An 18,694-nucleotide genomic window follows, 5' to 3' on the forward strand; every position below is an offset into this window, starting at 1 on the left:
TGGTTATGAGCCCTATAGGTATTTTTCCCCCCCAAAGTGCAGTCAATTAGAATCCAGGCCAGGCGAAGGAATATCATTAAGACCACAGACTCCAAGAAAAAGCAGTGGCCAAGAACTAGTGCAAGTACTTGTCTATGAAAGATGGAAAAACACGGCCATTGAAGAGGCTTACAGGGACATCTTCACATAGACACCGAACTACAGCACTTAATGCCGACAGAAGAGGGAAGCATACAAAACAGTACACAAGGGAGTTCAGAACAAGGCCTTTATTCATACTCCAGATTAGGCTTGGTATTCTGGATGCGAGGTCTAGATCTCCACACAGCCACCAACACCAGAGAACAGACCACAAGCACAGTGGAGGCAGCTACTACCAGCAGCCCATAGCTCAGGAACCGGGGTGCTGTGGAGAGAAGAGCTTTAGTGAGGGGTCAGACACAGGGAACAGGATCAGACACTCAGCCTCCATCCCCCTCCCTCACCTTCAGGATGGGAATCCAGCTGACCCAGAGCTGGAAGCTCAGATCCAACCAGGATCACTTCCCCACTGGACACCAGCACAGTTTCTCTGGAGGAGTCCTCTGCCACTCGAGCAACAGCTCTTCCTGCAAGAGGACAGGACAACAGCATCAGGAAAGGATACACACAGCTGACTGGCACACAACCGCCCTGTCCCCAGAGAACTCACTCCTCCTGCCACAGGTGGGCACACAGCGCTCAGTAGCAGTCGGCTGGCACACTGCTGCACTACAGTGGATGAACACCTGGAGAGAGCACAGCAAGGGTCACTGCACAGCCCAGGACCAGCCACCACCTCCTTCCCCACAAGCTGCTCCCTACCTTCTCCATCAGAGGCACCTGAGAGGCAGGATCCACAAAAGTGAACATCTGAATCATGAAGCGCTGGTAGTGCGTTGGGTACGGCAGCCCTGAGGAGCCACCCACAGGGATCAAGGTGGTCTGGTAGTTGTCACCTCCGTAGGGACACCTGCAAGGACAGCAACAGGGAGGGTGAGCCCTGCCACAAGGGGACACTACTGAGACAAGCCAGTCGGAGCCACAGGGGTCAGATTACCCAGCAACCAGAAGGCTCCAGCTGGGCTGGCTGAGAGGACTGGGAGTGGAAGTGGCCCAGCAGTCCCCCAGGGTCAGGACAATGTTGGGGTCAGTCCTGTTCAAGATGTGGACCTCCACATACACAGGATCCCGCAGCACCTTGGTCACAGGGTAGTCCAGGTCACTGTAGTAGGAGTCATACAGCTCTCCTGAGGACAAGAGCAGCAGCGGGGTTCAGCAGAAGCCCCACACACTCGGCTCACACAGCCCAAGGCCTGACAGCTACCTCTGGCAATCCTGAGCTCCACACGGAGAGGTCCTGGAGACACTGCCGGAGGGGGTGGGGAGACCGTGTAGACCACAGCCCGCACTGGAACAAGGTCATCGTCTGCATACCTGCACTGGAAGAACAGCCTGGAGAGAGAAGCAGGCAGTCATGGGATCCAGCAAGACCAGAGCACTCTGGGAAGCAGCAGCTGCTCACTCACTTGTAGAAACTGTCCCTTGTGATGGAGCCAGCAGGTCCCCCAATCACAGCAAATGTTGAGGACATCATGTTCTCATACACCACAGCACCACCTTCAATCTGGAGGAAGGACACATGAACAAGGTCAGGAATCACCACAGGAACAACATCCTCAGCTGAAGGATCAAGCCCCTCACCTTCATGCTGGTGCCACAGGCACTGACTGGGAACTGGAACATGGCAAAGCCAGCAGTGGTGCTAACAGGGCCACAGGGGGCACTCCTGCCCCCCTGCAGGCTGACTGAATCCAGGCTCAGCTGAGGGCTGGTGGCATTCCTGGACACGACCACCACAAACTGGCCATCCCTGGTGCACTGGACAGTCACTGGAGGAAAGCAAGAGCTGGTAAACCAAGCCTGTTAAGCTCATCATAGAAGACGCTCAAGAGCCAAAAACCCACCTTCATTCCCATAGTAACAGCGATTTTGGCCGGACGGATCAAAGCAGCAATTACTAGCTTCACAGTCACTTTTACTGATAGTCAAGTTACCACATGCCATCTTGTCACTGTCATTAACCAGGCACTTCTGCACCTGAGCTAAAGAACAATCCAACGATAGCAAAAGCAACACAATGTACAACCCCATCCTCCCTCTGCTCATTGACTTCTCCATCGTGAAACTCGCCGAGGAACTGCAGACAAGCGGCGCTCAGCTCCTGAAATACGCGCTGCGCCCTGATTGGCTGAGGGCGGCGATTGGAGGGCTGTAGCGCGCGCACGAGGACTTCGGACACTCAGAGCGTCACCCGAGTCAGCTGATTAATCACGGAGCGTCCTGTTCGACTGGAACGAGCTATCGCGAGGGTTAGACTAATATCTCAACACGATGTGTTTGACCTCTTATTGAGTAATGAGCTGCATCTGTCTCTAAGCGCTCTGTGCCATCAGCCGATTCAGAGAAGAACTGACGGTACAGAGGAGCGGTATAAACAGAGATGTGCAGTTTGGGATATTTTAGGTTGGTTCACTTTCTGGCTATATGCCCCCACAAATCCGGTTTTCAGTTTTTAACTGATAGAAATACCAATGCTGTCAACATGTTTCCGTACACCATAACATGCTGCAAGAAAAGCATTTATTTGTACATTGTGAATTGCTGGGTATAATAACACTGACCCACAGGTACTACACACTGGCTTCATCGTTGGCAGTGATATTCATGTGCAGATTTAAATAATAAAAGGGGCATACAGCTGCTCTTACAGTCATCCAAACGAGGAGTCTCTTGCATTGTCTTGGAAAAACAAGCACGCAGAGGCAGATGCATTACACTCCAAAAACATTTTGCTGGCACGTTCAAATGAGCGAGTTACGGAGATTGTGACCGAGACAGACGAGCTGTTCTGTACAGTTGCGTTTTTCTGCCTAGTGGCATTCGTGTTCTACAGTTTTTCCCTAAACACTGAAACCAGCGATGTTTTGCAATTTCCCCCTAAAAGAGCAGAAGTCTAGCTGATAAATATGTGCCGTTAATACACTACGTTAGCGTTCACGTTTGATCAATTACAATATGTTAATGAATATTTTTGCTAACAAAAATATAAACGAATGTTCTACTCAAAAACTATTGTGGTGGACAGCAGCTTCAAATGATCAATTTCAAGTGAACGGAGCACATTTTGGTTTGAGCGATTCCGTCCACATGGAGCATCACATGTCTAGTTTGCGATTAATGTCTGTATTCACTTTTATGAGGCGCTTTAGAATAGCAGTACTTTCAGATTGTTTTAAACACAGTATTGCTAATCGGCCTTTGCCGTAAAGCCGGTGATGCGGCCCTTTTGGACCGTTATGTTGAGCAAGAAAAACCAGACATTTTGCGCGTTAAACAAACACGTCGAAGAAAAGACCAAACTTCATTAAAGGGCACCGTTAATTACGGCAATAGGGAAAAGGCCATGGTGTGGTGGACTAATAATTCACGTGTTTAGATACTGTAATCTTTTCCTTGGCTGTTTTCAAAGCCTATAAACCTGGTCATCTTTAAAATAGGATTCGTGTCTAACTAACGTACAGCGCAAGTACAACACGTTTGATTTAGGATGCTGGGTACATATGCTGAAGCCTTTTACGTCGAGTTCACATACTGCTTTCCCAACGAAGGATTGGCGGTGCCCGTTTCTCCTCTTCGCGGAATAGGGGACCTTGGGAGATGCGAGAGTTGAGCAATTCATCCATTGCCTTAAAGGCATGGAGGGGCTCTCGTTCTGGCAGCCGACATCAAAGAACTCCTGCCTGTGGCGCCGTTTTAAAACCTGTACGATCCGATACGTCACAGCTCAGGCTGCTCCCGTTTCCTGAAGAGAGCCCTGCTTTTCCCGGGAAGAACGCAGACGCTGGACTCGGTCACTCCCAGTGTATTTTTACTATTGATTTCAGTTGCTATGCTACAGTCTGGGAGAAGCAATACCGAACTGACACTTTCTACTCAACTGCTTGCTTGAGCAGCTGAGCACCCTCCGTGTGCAGAAGCAGGCATCCTAGACAGTACTGCATTCACACCCAACCCACACAACTCCCCTTAGGAAAGAAGCAGCTCCGTACAAGAGACACTTTGCAAACCAGTTTATTCCTCATTCACATCAAGTCAGTTCATGGGTTTGTGTTGCTTTCTCCTGTGCAGGACTGTCCCCAGCAGAGCAGCACAGACCAGCCCCACAGCAGTCACCACACCAGCCAGGATCACAGCCTCCACAGGCAGGCCTGGAAAGAAAGCACAGAGGAGCCTCAGCAAGTGGGCACTGCTACAGAGAGGGGCCAGCTGACATGACAGCACCTCCTGCCAGTACCTGTGGCTTTGTCCTCCTCTGCTCTTAGCTGGGAGCTGCGGCCTTCTGCCTCCACTGGCCTCTCAGCAACCTGCTCTTGCAGCACAAACACGGGACCAACAGTGGCATCAGCTTCCCACTCAGGAGCTGCAACAAGAGCAGGACAAGCCTGGCTGTAGACCACTTCTTGACCCCCACTACCCTGAGGAGATCCATGCCATGAGTGGCAGAGGAAGGGTGCCTTACCCCCTGTAGAAGCCAGGTCCCTCCTGCTCCTGCCACCCCAATACCTGGATCGTACACTTGGCACACAGCTGGAGTCACAGCAGCTGCAGACCTGGTCACTCCCATCCACTGATCTCCACCTACAGCAGGGACACAGGGTCAGAGCAGCTCCCTCACCTGAGCACCAGCTGGACACAGCAGCCCCCTGCCTCCTCACTGACCTGCTGCCCTCAGTGTAGCAGTCCTTGTTCAGGGAGTCCACACTCTGGGAAGCAGGAGTCACCTTCAGGTGGCAGGTGATGTAGATCTGCCAAGAGCACGAGTGGATCAAGCTACACCCAGGCCTCCATCTTGGGCTTGTAATGGACATGCTGTTTTAAGAACCTTCTGCTTTCATGGGTATCAGGATCAAGTACTCACTGAGCTCCTGGCATCCTGATAGAACCTGAAGGCATCCAGCTTCATCTGCAGCTTGGTGTCCTGGGTTCTTGGCATGAACTGCGAGCTGGAGCCTGTGGATTTGGCATCAGTCAGGCACCTGAAAGGAGAGAAGGCAGTGTAGAACTGGAGAGACGGCAGGCAGTGTTCACTAGCTCAAGCCACCCGAGGTCACACCCACCCTTTGTTCTCAATGAAGGAGTAGCTGGGGGTGGAGGTCTGGTCAGGGACCAAGGTGGCCACGCAGCTGTCCACAAAGAGCCGCAGAGGCTGGTGGTTGGCCTGGGTGACGGAGGCTTCGATGTTCAGGACGTCCCCCAGGTAGAACACATTGGAGGACCTCTGGGAGCTCCAGTCATCTGGATGAGAAGGGAACCCCAATCTCAAGCACAGATCCCATTGATCCAACTGCACTGGCTGTACAGTCACACCGTGCTTCATCTCAGGGGAGACCTACCACTCATGAGGCTCAGGGAGAAGTCCAGCAGATCCTCAGCAGACTTGGTGGAGGTGTAGGGGACCCAGGTGGGCTTCAGGGCATTGCTGCTCACATTGTGGAGCCTAGCAGACAGGAGGCAGGCGTCAGCAGGGAGTCAAGCTCCAGGCAGGCAGCCCTGCTGCTCCTCCAGGACTCACCTCATGTAGTGACACTCGATACCCACAACAGCGCCATTCGTTCTCACTATGGGGGTGTTGGCCAGCGGCTTCGGGGTGTAGTTGAGAGAGAAGCTGTACACCAGTTGCTCGTCCACGGTCTAGACAGATCACAGATCCAGTCACCCAACTGCCGAGAACCCGAAGCTGCCCAACGGCAGAACCACTTACACTCAGCACACTGCGACACGCCTGCAGCTCAGCCTCGAAGATCAGGAGCTGCGCCGCGGTGTCCTGCCGGGTGACCGCACAGTCTCCCAGGCTGAGATCCGAAGCGTTGATCAGCTGCCCGGTGCCGAACAGGTCTGTCTTGACCTGCACCACGATCGTACTCTCCCCGCACTGCGCCGACACAGCCCGGATAACCTGCTGCTTCTGCTGCCGTGGCAGCAGAGGCGAGTCCAGAAAGGCGACCCCCTTGCGCCTGATGCCGGATTGGACGTTAGCGCGGGCGCGCCATTGCGCAGCATCACACACAACTGCGAGGAACAGCAAGGTCAACAGCCGAAAGGCAAGACCACTAGAAAAGCACATCTTGAAATGAAAACAACTCGCAAAACCACGATGCCTGCTGTTTGCGAGCTCCTTCTCTTTAAAGCCACCGAGACTTTCGCACGTGATGACGTTCAGGTTCGCAGAGTGAAGATTTTCACGAGGACCCGAACTCTGTCAGCTCACACGCAGGAGGACAGGATATTGAATAGACGGGTCATTGTTTACAGTGAATACTTACGGTTAAACACCGGGGTAAAGTTAGCTTGAAGTTCGAAAACGATTTTGGCACGCCTGTAGCGTTTTCACGACACAAGCTATTGGCTTGTGAACAGCATTCCCCTATCCCAGTGCATAGTGCCACATTAAATAGAAGCACGAGAAAAAGAGATTCAGAACGCAAAGCTGTGTCGGTCTTCTGTGTAAACAATCGGTTTGGAAATCATGGGAGCTGTTTTTAATAAGCTGCTGAGTAAAGAATATTTGAATCTTTCTGCTGTCAGTATTGTGAATATAGTTGACCCTTACCTGAATGAAAACAGGACATAAAGAAAGGGTTTCAGAAATCAAGCAAAACTTTATTCCCGTGCTTACAGTCTGGGTAATTGGAGACTGCGCTGTTCTGCTTCCTATGGTGATATACGGGTTTTTCGCACGAAGCCGTATTGAGCAGTATTTCTCGCGTTGTGGACGTGTGTACACAGCGGTCCCCCCGGGTTCCAGTTAGTGCGTAATTACGCATCGATGAAAAACCGGAGGTTTAAAAAAAGATAATTAGCTCACTGATAGTTTGATGTAGAGGCTGTGGACATTTCCACAAGTCGTGGTCTTTAAAATGCATTTGGTTTGAAGGCGTTCTGTGCTTCCATTGCGAAGATATGGACAAAAGAATATTCGTGCGTGGTCCAAAAAAGTGCTAAAAACGACAATATGAAGGCTGTTAAAACATTCACAATGTACTTGATACACAAAGCAAGTGTTTTCGTAACCCTAGGAGGCGTGCCAAAATCGTTTTCTAACTTTCCCCCGGTCAGTTACACTAGGACACTGGCTGTATTTTGCGGTACGTACGTCTAATATTTCCTGTTAGAGCTTTTGCCTGCTGGCCACCAGCTGTTGAGAATGATCTGATCAGAGGTGAACTAGTGAGAAAAGATAAGACCTGGTCCGAAAACGTCTCACTTTACATACAGTACATCATAAGATCTCATTATTGACTTCTTACTTAAATGTCTTATTATTATATGCCTACTGTTATTCATTACAAATTGTATTTCTAAAACCTTCTAAATCAGCGAACTCTACTTCCTCGTTTATTTTCGTCGGAGTGTTTCTCCTTTTTGGCGGTTGATACGTGGGAAAGGTTTGCACAAATGATTTCAATGAATTTGCCGAAAATGAGATATTTCGTGGCTTTAATGTGTCCCTCTAGTGAAAAGACAAACTCGTAGTGATACAGTATTTCCTTCTCCAGATCTGTGTGCAGTGACGACACGTGTTTTGTCCCCCAGCTGAAATGTTGGTTGTGGGGACTACTGGAGTCAGTCTTCTACAGTGGAAAACACGAATGGCTTTACTTTAAGTCTTCACGATAGCACACACACTGTCATTTGAAATCGATTTAGAGAGCCGGACTGATCTGAAGAGTGTCTATTGGGTTGGACTCCTGCCTAGTGTACATTCAGGGGGAGTTTGCATGTTCAGTTCTGCTAGGAACTGGCTCATCTCCACCACTTTTATTGGACGCGGGCTGTAGAGAACTGGGTGAAAGTCACAATCATTTTGTTCATGCACAGCACTAGTCCCCAAGTTAAATCATGGTTTAATTTTTCCTTTGCCAGGTAGCTGAAGGAAAAACTAATTGTAATCAAACTAGAAATGTTTGGCTGCCTGGGTCCTGGTGTGTTGTTCTAAAGAACGAGAACAGGAGGGCATTGGCTGAACTCACTCAGAAGGGAGAGGGAGCAAGTTTGTCAACTTGCGCACGAGGGCTGGAGAGATGAAAGAGGAATTGGTTATGAGCCCTATAGGTATTTTTCCCCCCCAAAGTGCAGTCAATTAGAATCCAGGCCAGGCGAAGGAATATCATTAAGACCACAGACTCCAAGAAAAAGCAGTGGCCAAGAACTAGTGCAAGTACTTGTCTATGAAAGATGGAAAAACACGGCCATTGAAGAGGCTTACAGGGACATCTTCACATAGACACCGAACTACAGCACTTAATGCCGACAGAAGAGGGAAGCATACAAAACAGTACACAAGGGAGTTCAGAACAAGGCCTTTATTCATACTCCAGATTAGGCTTGGTATTCTGGATGCGAGGTCTAGATCTCCACACAGCCACCAACACCAGAGAACAGACCACAAGCACAGTGGAGGCAGCTACTACCAGCAGCCCATAGCTCAGGAACCGGGGTGCTGTGGAGAGAAGAGCTTTAGTGAGGGGTCAGACACAGGGAACAGGATCAGACACTCAGCCTCCATCCCCCTCCCTCACCTTCAGGATGGGAATCCAGCTGACCCAGAGCTGGAAGCTCAGATCCAACCAGGATCACTTCCCCACTGGACACCAGCACAGTTTCTCTGGAGGAGTCCTCTGCCACTCGAGCAACAGCTCTTCCTGCAAGAGGACAGGACAACAGCATCAGGAAAGGATACACACAGCTGACTGGCACACAACCGCCCTGTCCCCAGAGAACTCACTCCTCCTGCCACAGGTGGGCACACAGCGCTCAGTAGCAGTCGGCTGGCACACTGCTGCACTACAGTGGATGAACACCTGGAGAGAGCACAGCAAGGGTCACTGCACAGCCCAGGACCAGCCACCACCTCCTTCCCCACAAGCTGCTCCCTACCTTCTCCATCAGAGGCACCTGAGAGGCAGGATCCACAAAAGTGAACATCTGAATCATGAAGCGCTGGTAGTGCGTTGGGTACGGCAGCCCTGAGGAGCCACCCACAGGGATCAAGGTGGTCTGGTAGTTGTCACCTCCGTAGGGACACCTGCAAGGACAGCAACAGGGAGGGTGAGCCCTGCCACAAGGGGACACTACTGAGACAAGCCAGTCGGAGCCACAGGGGTCAGATTACCCAGCAACCAGAAGGCTCCAGCTGGGCTGGCTGAGAGGACTGGGAGTGGAAGTGGCCCAGCAGTCCCCCAGGGTCAGGACAATGTTGGGGTCAGTCCTGTTCAAGATGTGGACCTCCACATACACAGGATCCCGCAGCACCTTGGTCACAGGGTAGTCCAGGTCACTGTAGTAGGAGTCATACAGCTCTCCTGAGGACAAGAGCAGCAGCGGGGTTCAGCAGAAGCCCCACACACTCGGCTCACACAGCCCAAGGCCTGACAGCTACCTCTGGCAATCCTGAGCTCCACACGGAGAGGTCCTGGAGACACTGCCGGAGGGGGTGGGGAGACCGTGTAGACCACAGCCCGCACTGGAACAAGGTCATCGTCTGCATACCTGCACTGGAAGAACAGCCTGGAGAGAGAAGCAGGCAGTCATGGGATCCAGCAAGACCAGAGCACTCTGGGAAGCAGCAGCTGCTCACTCACTTGTAGAAACTGTCCCTTGTGATGGAGCCAGCAGGTCCCCCAATCACAGCAAATGTTGAGGACATCATGTTCTCATACACCACAGCACCACCTTCAATCTGGAGGAAGGACACATGAACAAGGTCAGGAATCACCACAGGAACAACATCCTCAGCTGAAGGATCAAGCCCCTCACCTTCATGCTGGTGCCACAGGCACTGACTGGGAACTGGAACATGGCAAAGCCAGCAGTGGTGCTAACAGGGCCACAGGGGGCACTCCTGCCCCCCTGCAGGCTGACTGAATCCAGGCTCAGCTGAGGGCTGGTGGCATTCCTGGACACGACCACCACAAACTGGCCATCCCTGGTGCACTGGACAGTCACTGGAGGAAAGCAAGAGCTGGTAAACCAAGCCTGTTAAGCTCATCATAGAAGACGCTCAAGAGCCAAAAACCCACCTTCATTCCCATAGTAACAGCGATTTTGGCCGGACGGATCAAAGCAGCAATTACTAGCTTCACAGTCACTTTTACTGATAGTCAAGTTACCACATGCCATCTTGTCACTGTCATTAACCAGGCACTTCTGCACCTGAGCTAAAGAACAATCCAACGATAGCAAAAGCAACACAATGTACAACCCCATCCTCCCTCTGCTCATTGACTTCTCCATCGTGAAACTCGCCGAGGAACTGCAGACAAGCGGCGCTCAGCTCCTGAAATACGCGCTGCGCCCTGATTGGCTGAGGGCGGCGATTGGAGGGCTGTAGCGCGCGCACGAGGACTTCGGACACTCAGAGCGTCACCCGAGTCAGCTGATGAATCACGGAGCGTCCTGTTCGACTGGAACGAGCTATCGCGAGGGTTAGACTAATATCTCAACACGATGTGTTTGACCTCTTATTGAGTAATGAGCTGCATCTGTCTCTAAGCGCTCTGTGCCATCAGCCGATTCAGAGAAGAACTGACGGTACAGAGGAGCGGTATAAACAGAGATGTGCAGTTTGGGATATTTTAGGTTGGTTCACTTTCTGGCTATATGCCCCCACAAATCCGGTTTTCAGTTTTTAACTGATAGAAATACCAATGCTGTCAACATGTTTCCGTACACCATAACATGCTGCAAGAAAAGCATTTATTTGTACATTGTGAATTGCTGGGTATAATAACACTGACCCACAGGTACTACACACTGGCTTCATCGTTGGCAGTGATATTCATGTGCAGATTTAAATAATAAAAGGGGCATACAGCTGCTCTTACAGTCATCCAAACGAGGAGTCTCTTGCATTGTCTTGGAAAAACAAGCACGCAGAGGCAGATGCATTACACTCCAAAAACATTTTGCTGGCACGTTCAAATGAGCGAGTTACGGAGATTGTGACCGAGACAGACGAGCTGTTCTGTACAGTTGCGTTTTTCTGCCTAGTGGCATTCGTGTTCTACAGTTTTTCCCTAAACACTGAAACCAGCGAAGTTTTGCAATTTCCCCCTAAAAGAGCAGAAGTCTAGCTGATAAATATGTGCCGTTAATACACTACGTTAGCGTTCACGTTTGATCAATTACAATATGTTAATGAATATTTTTGCTAACAAAAATATAAACGAATGTTCTACTCAAAAACTATTGTGGTGGACAGCAGCTTCAAATGATCAATTTCAAGTGAACGGAGCACATTTTGGTTTGAGCGATTCCGTCCACATGGAGCATCACATGTCTAGTTTGCGATTAATGTCTGTATTCACTTTTATGAGGCGCTTTAGAATAGCAGTACTTTCAGATTGTTTTAAACACAGTATTGCTAATCGGCCTTTGCCGTAAAGCCGGTGATGCGGCCCTTTTGGACCGTTATGTTGAGCAAGAAAAACCAGACATTTTGCGCGTTAAACAAACACGTCGAAGAAAAGACCAAACTTCATTAAAGGGCACCGTTAATTACGGCAATAGGGAAAAGGCCATGGTGTGGTGGACTAATAATTCACGTGTTTAGATACTGTAATCTTTTCCTTGGCTGTTTTCAAAGCCTATAAACCTGGTCATCTTTAAAATAGGATTCGTGTCTAACTAACGTACAGCGCAAGTACAACACGTTTGATTTAGGATGCTGGGTACATATGCTGAAGCCTTTTACGTCGAGTTCACATACTGCTTTCCCAACGAAGGATTGGCGGTGCCCGTTTCTCCTCTTCGCGGAATAGGGGACCTTGGGAGATGCGAGAGTTGAGCAATTCATCCATTGCCTTAAAGGCATGGAGGGGCTCTCGTTCTGGCAGCCGACATCAAAGAACTCCTGCCTGTGGCGCCGTTTTAAAACCTGTACGATCCGATACGTCACAGCTCAGGCTGCTCCCGTTTCCTGAAGAGAGCCCTGCTTTTCCCGGGAAGAACGCAGACGCTGGACTCGGTCACTCCCAGTGTATTTTTACTATTGATTTCAGTTGCTATGCTACAGTCTGGGAGAAGCAATACCGAACTGACACTTTCTACTCAACTGCTTGCTTGAGCAGCTGAGCACCCTCCGTGTGCAGAAGCAGGCATCCTAGACAGTACTGCATTCACACCCAACCCACACAACTCCCCTTAGGAAAGAAGCAGCTCCGTACAAGAGACACTTTGCAAACCAGTTTATTCCTCATTCACATCAAGTCAGTTCATGGGTTTGTGTTGCTTTCTCCTGTGCAGGACTGTCCCCAGCAGAGCAGCACAGACTAGCCCCACAGCAGTCACCACACCAGCCAGGATCACAGCCTCCACAGGCAGGCCTGGAAAGAAAGCACAGAGGAGCCTCAGCAAGTGGGCACTGCTACAGAGAGGGGCCAGCTGACATGACAGCACCTCCTGCCAGTACCTGTGGCTTTGTCCTCCTCTGCTCTTAGCTGGGAGCTGCGGCCTTCTGCCTCCACTGGCCTCTCAGCAACCTGCTCTTGCAGCACAAACACGGGACCAACAGTGGCATCAGCTTCCCACTCAGGAGCTGCAACAAGAGCAGGACAAGCCTGGCTGTAGACCACTTCTTGACCCCCACTACCCTGAGGAGATCCATGCCATGAGTGGCAGAGGAAGGGTGCCTTACCCCCTGTAGAAGCCAGGTCCCTCCTGCTCCTGCCACCCCAATACCTGGATCGTACACTTGGCACACAGCTGGAGTCACAGCAGCTGCAGACCTGGTCACTCCCATCCACTGATCTCCACCTACAGCAGGGACACAGGGTCAGAGCAGCTCCCTCACCTGAGCACCAGCTGGACACAGCAGCCCCCTGCCTCCTCACTGACCTGCTGCCCTCAGTGTAGCAGTCCTTGTTCAGGGAGTCCACACTCTGGGAAGCAGGAGTCACCTTCAGGTGGCAGGTGATGTAGATCTGCCAAGAGCACGAGTGGATCAAGCTACACCCAGGCCTCCATCTTGGGCTTGTAATGGACATGCTGTTTTAAGAACCTTCTGCTTTCATGGGTATCAGGATCAAGTACTCACTGAGCTCCTGGCATCCTGATAGAACCTGAAGGCATCCAGCTTCATCTGCAGCTTGGTGTCCTGGGTTCTTGGCATGAACTGCGAGCTGGAGCCTGTGGATTTGGCATCAGTCAGGCACCTGAAAGGAGAGAAGGCAGTGTAGAACTGGAGAGACGGCAGGCAGTGTTCACTAGCTCAAGCCACCCGAGGTCACACCCACCCTTTGTTCTCAATGAAGGAGTAGCTGGGGGTGGAGGTCTGGTCAGGGACCAAGGTGGCCACGCAGCTGTCCACAAAGAGCCGCAGAGGCTGGTGGTTGGCCTGGGTGACGGAGGCTTCGATGTTCAGGACGTCCCCCAGGTAGAACACATTGGAGGACCTCTGGGAGCTCCAGTCATCTGGATGAGAAGGGAACCCCAATCTCAAGCACAGATCCCATTGATCCAACTGCACTGGCTGTACAGTCACACCGTGCTTCATCTCAGGGGAGACCTACCACTCATGAGGCTCAGGGAGAAGTCCAGCAGATCCTCAGCAGACTTGGTGGAGGTGTAGGGGACCCAGGTGGGCTTCAGGGCATTGCTGCTCACATTGTGGAGCCTAGCAGACAGGAGGCAGGCGTCAGCAGGGAGTCAAGCTCCAGGCAGGCAGCCCTGCTGCTCCTCCAGGACTCACCTCATGTAGTGACACTCGATACCCACAACAGCGCCATTCGTTCTCACTATGGGGGTGTTGGCCAGCGGCTTCGGGGTGTAGTTGAGAGAGAAGCTGTACACCAGTTGCTCGTCCACGGTCTAGACAGATCACAGATCCAGTCACCCAACTGCCGAGAACCCGAAGCTGCCCAACGGCAGAACCACTTACACTCAGCACACTGCGACACGCCTGCAGCTCAGCCTCGAAGATCAGGAGCTGCGCCGCGGTGTCCTGCCGGGTGACCGCACAGTCTCCCAGGCTGAGATCCGAAGCGTTGATCAGCTGCCCGGTGCCGAACAGGTCTGTCTTGACCTGCACCACGATCGTACTCTCCCCGCACTGCGCCGACACAGCCCGGATAACCTGCTGCTTCTGCTGCCGTGGCAGCAGAGGCGAGTCCAGAAAGGCGACCCCCTTGCGCCTGATGCCGGATTGGACGTTAGCGCGGGCGCGCCATTGCGCAGCATCACACACAACTGCGAGGAACAGCAAGGTCAACAGCCGAAAGGCAAGACCACTAGAAAAGCACATCTTGAAATGAAAACAACTCGCAAAACCACGATGCCTGCTGTTTGCGAGCTCCTTCTCTTTAAAGCCACCGAGACTTTCGCACGTGATGACGTTCAGGTTCGCAGAGTGAAGATTTTCACGAGGACCCGAACTCTGTCAGCTCACACGCAGGAGGACAGGATATTGAATCCACCCCGTGGAAAAGCCAGTGTAGTTAAAGCGGAGGAAGATCGCGGAGACTAATTTCTCCTGACTAGACTGCTGATTGTTTACAATGAATATTATAAACTAAGATCTTCGCTATATTTTGCGGTCAAGGTATCTAATATTTCCTGTTACAGCTGTTGGCTCTGACAAGATGTAAAAAATAAATACGATAAGAGCTAGTCCCGAAACATCTGAATTCACATAAATCATAAGATTATTATTGAATTAAAACTTGACTGTCTCCTTCTGCCAAAATGAACATTGTATAGTTACAGTCTTGTAAATGATAAAACTCCTTCTTTATTTTCGTTCGAATGTTCTTCTGCTTCGCCGGTCAATTTGGAGGAAAAGCGCTGGGTGAACGATTTCAAGAATTAAAAGCCTAAAACGACATCTTTCGTGTTTTAACTATGTCCCTGCGGTGAAAAGAGAAACTCGTCGTGATATTTCCTTCTCCGGATCTGTGTGCAGTGCAGACACGCTTTGTCCCAGCGAACATGTCGGACGCGCGCGGAGCGCAGACAACTGTTCTCACACCTTCCGATTCAGGAGTGAAACAGGCGCCTGGCGTTGCTGCTCTTTACATTAGCAGCTGCGCTTGATCGTTTAGAACAGATTAAAAACGGGCTGCACGCATGCTTCTCTGTTAGCATTGATTTGTTGCAGCTCTGGGGTCCTGGGTTCTATTGGTCGTGGGGTTTCTTCTGGGGGAGTTTGCAAGCTCTCCATTTTCACCCCACCGTCTAAATACTGTACGTGCTGTCACGGTGAACCGGCTGAACTAACTTCCCCCCGCACGTCTGATGGTCCATTGTGTGTCGGGATAGGAACCGGCTGGTCTCCACTCTCTATTGGGCTCTGTGTTTGGAGAGCTGGGTAAACACAGCTTTTCTTGTCAAACTGAACTGTGAATCTCCAACTTTACTTGCTTAAGCCTGTATTTTACACACAAAAGATACATTTGTAGCATAATAGGAATTGGTTAATCCATCCATAGATAATCCATCGAGGCCCAGAGTAGGGTACACCCATGATGGGACACCAGTCTATTGTACTAAATATTGGAAGGAAGTGCTTGTTTTTTGTAAATAGTCCGATGAAACAATGAATTTCCGATACCACCGACAACAATGATTGTTGGAAGTGATGCACAGAACTTTGTGCCCCCAGCGTTCATCACCGTGGTTCTCAAACTTTTTATGTGTCAAATACAGAGCCTACGTACTGCGATACAACGCACTCCAATACTTGAATGGACACAGGAGCGACTCTGTAATTCTATGCCATTGTATAGGAATGCGTGCTTCGAACGGAAGTGACCAATTGTATATAAAAAACAATATGTCCAGCAAATAGGGAGAGAGGAGAATGTGCGGACACTTTTTGGAACACTGCCGATCTTGTGAGCACAGGAGAGCGTGATAAGCAACAGAAAAATATTTAGTCTGTAGATGCTGTTGGTTTGGCCAATTTGCTCGTTCATGATAGACATGAGTTTGAGGGCACAGCCCATGAGGACTTTCTGTTCTATGAGCTGCTACCAACAAGAACTATAGGAGAGTAAATATTTCAATTCTGAATGAATTTATCGAAGAGAATGGCATCGACTGGAAAAAATGCATTGGAGTTTGCACAGACAGTGCTAGAGCGATAACAGGCAGACAGTTCGACAGTTGTGAACTGTATCAAGGCTCAACCCAACGAAATCACATCTGCTTTGGCTCACCCCTCTCACTGCAACAGTACATGCCCAGTGCTGTTTATATTACACACGCATGTGAACATGCGCTTATGTTGGTCTTTGAGATTTGTGGTTCCTATGAGTAAATGACTCATGGGGGGTAGCTGGATGCTTTGGTTTGATGAGGGGTGGTACTTGGTCAAAGAACTTTGAGAACCACTGGTTTAAGGTGATGGAGTGAGGGAACTAATCTGAGTCCTGTATTGTTGTAGCAGGGGGCATTAATCTAGGTCCACTTTCTCAGTATAAAAAGCCAACCAGTTAATTAGACAGCAGCCCACTTCTGGCTATCACTACTGCCAGTAGTAATTCACTACGAGACCGTCGCTCTTGTGACTCAATTTGTGAGCAGGCACTAAACAAACAAGTCATTACAGATTGACAGACCCATCATCTACTGGACAACCAATAATACCAGACAGGCAAAACAATACAGCTGGAAGCAGGGGTGGGAGCACACCCCAGCAAGCTACAGTTTGACAAGAACCAGATACTCCTATGTATGCGCCTGTCAATGTTGATACATTTCAGTAGCAAGGAAATACAGGCATTTTGATTACAAACTGGTTAAACAGAGGAGTGTGCATGTAAACACTGAATTATCTACCTAGGTGAAATTGGGCATAGAGCCCAGGAAGATCCTATGAAGGGAAGGCAGTTGTGTCCAAGTGTGAAATGCACAGAATTAACCTTGGGCTTACACACAGGTTGTCTTTCAGATATTGGATGAGAAATGAAGCTTAAAATCAAAGCAAGGGATGCAGCATTCAAATCGAGCAATAAATCAGAACTAAGGCCAGCCAGGATCAATCTAAACAATGGTATTAAACATGGAAAAAACACGCTCAAACAGGAATTAGAGAAACACTTCACCACTAATGACCCAAGGTGTATGTGGCAAGGTATACAGGCCCTCACAAACTACAAGAGGAAGAACATCTGTGCATCTGCCCATGATGCCTCCCTGCCTAACGAGCTCAACACCGTCTATGCTCGGTTTGAAGCCAACACAGAACCAGCCAAATGAGCTGCACCCTTCGCAGCTGACCAGCTGCTCTCACTGTCTGCAGATGAGGTGAGGAGATTTCTGCTAAAAAGGACCCAGTCGTGTCCTCAGAGCCTGCGCCAATCAACTGGCGGGGGTATTCACAGACATTTTCACCATGTCTCTGGCCCAAGCCGTAGTCCCCACCTGCTTCAAGACTACCACCATCATCCCAATACCAAAGAAAACCACAGTGACATGTCTTAATGACTACCGACCAGTGGCACTAACATCTGTCGTCATGAAGTGCTTTGAGAGGCTGGTCATGAAGCACATTAAGGACACCATTCCAAACACACTGGACCCGTACCAGTTTGCCTACTGGCCCAACAGATCCACAGATGACGCAATCTCCACTGCCATACACACTGCCCTATCCCATCTGGACAAAAATAACACATACGCAAGACTATTCATCGACTTCGGCTCAGCTTTTAACACTATCATTCCAGAGAAGCTAGTCAAGAAACTCAGTGCACGGGGTCTCAACACCACCCTCTGCAACTGGATTTGGGACTTTCTGAGGCAGACCTCAGGCTGAAATAGCATTTCATCAAACTATTAAACTCCCAGCCTCTCTCACCTCTCACCTATGATCTGAACCTCACAGTACCTTCTTTCTTACTAAAGACTCAAACACACATTGAAATCTACCTCTGCCTTACATGTCAAAAAGCTCACTCCCCACTCCTATTGTCCAGCGCCAACCTGCGACCATGAGGACTGTGAGGAGATGGTCTCTGGAGGCTATGGAGGATCTATGTGGTGCTTTGGAGGCCACCGACTGGGATGTGCTTTGCGAACCACATGGGGACGACATAGACAGCATGGTGGGCTGTGTCACTGACCACATTAACTTCTGCGTAGACAACACCATCCCCACCAAAGACGTACACTGCTTTTCCAATAACAAACCCTGGATCACCAGCGACCTGAAGGCTCTTCTGAATGACAAGAAGAGAGCCTTTAGGAGGGGGGATAAGGAAGAGGTCAAGCGTGTACAGAGGGAGCTAAAGCAGAAGTTAAGAGAGAGCAAGGACGCCTACAGGAGGAAGGTAGAGGACAAGCTGCAAAGGAATAGGGTGAGAGATGTATGGAGGAGCATGAGAGAGATCACTGGCTTCTAACAGGCTGGGGGTGCAACAGAGGGGAACCTGGAGATGGCCAACAAGTTGAACTAGTTCTTTAACAGGTTTGATTCTGGGTCCTCTGTGGCTCAACACCCATCCCCCCACAGCCACACGCTCCCTAACCCTTCACAGCTGCAACTGCCCAACACCTCCTCTATCCCCCCACAACCATGGCCGCCTACAGCTACAACTCCCGACAACTACTCACCCAT

General features: G+C 50.2%; 1 protein-coding gene across 1 annotated transcript; it reads right to left on the minus strand.

Annotated features, from left to right (window-relative positions):
- Window positions 1-12,348: 12,348 nt before the first annotated feature.
- Window positions 12,349-18,694, minus strand: LOC148672460 (zona pellucida sperm-binding protein 3-like). The gene is made up of 9 exons (XM_088627267.1): window positions 18,691-18,694; window positions 14,018-14,325; window positions 13,829-13,947; window positions 13,650-13,753; window positions 13,374-13,551; window positions 13,175-13,292; window positions 12,932-13,061; window positions 12,551-12,676; window positions 12,349-12,464 (listed from the first exon to the last, which is right to left on the minus strand). Exons 1-9 carry the CDS (start codon window positions 18,692-18,694, stop codon window positions 12,349-12,351), a joined length of 1,203 nt encoding a protein of 400 aa, XP_088483393.1.

Source organism: Lepisosteus platostomus, chromosome 4, assembly GCF_059453375.1.
Source record: "Lepisosteus platostomus isolate fLepPlt1 chromosome 4, fLepPlt1.hap1, whole genome shotgun sequence".
In the NCBI taxonomy this organism is placed as follows: Eukaryota; Metazoa; Chordata; class Actinopteri; order Semionotiformes; family Lepisosteidae; genus Lepisosteus; species Lepisosteus platostomus.

What these genes read in the sequence shown, in the direction of transcription:
- LOC148672460 (XM_088627267.1), bottom strand. An exon ending in TCCTTCATTGAGAACAAAGG is followed by an intron (nt 13,293 to 13,373) that starts GTGGGTGTGACC and finishes CTCTCCTTTCAG; the next exon opens with GTGCCTGACTGATGCCAAAT. An exon ending in ATCAGGATGCCAGGAGCTCA is followed by an intron (nt 13,062 to 13,174) that starts GTGAGTACTTGA and finishes TGCTCTTGGCAG; the next exon opens with ATCTACATCACCTGCCACCT.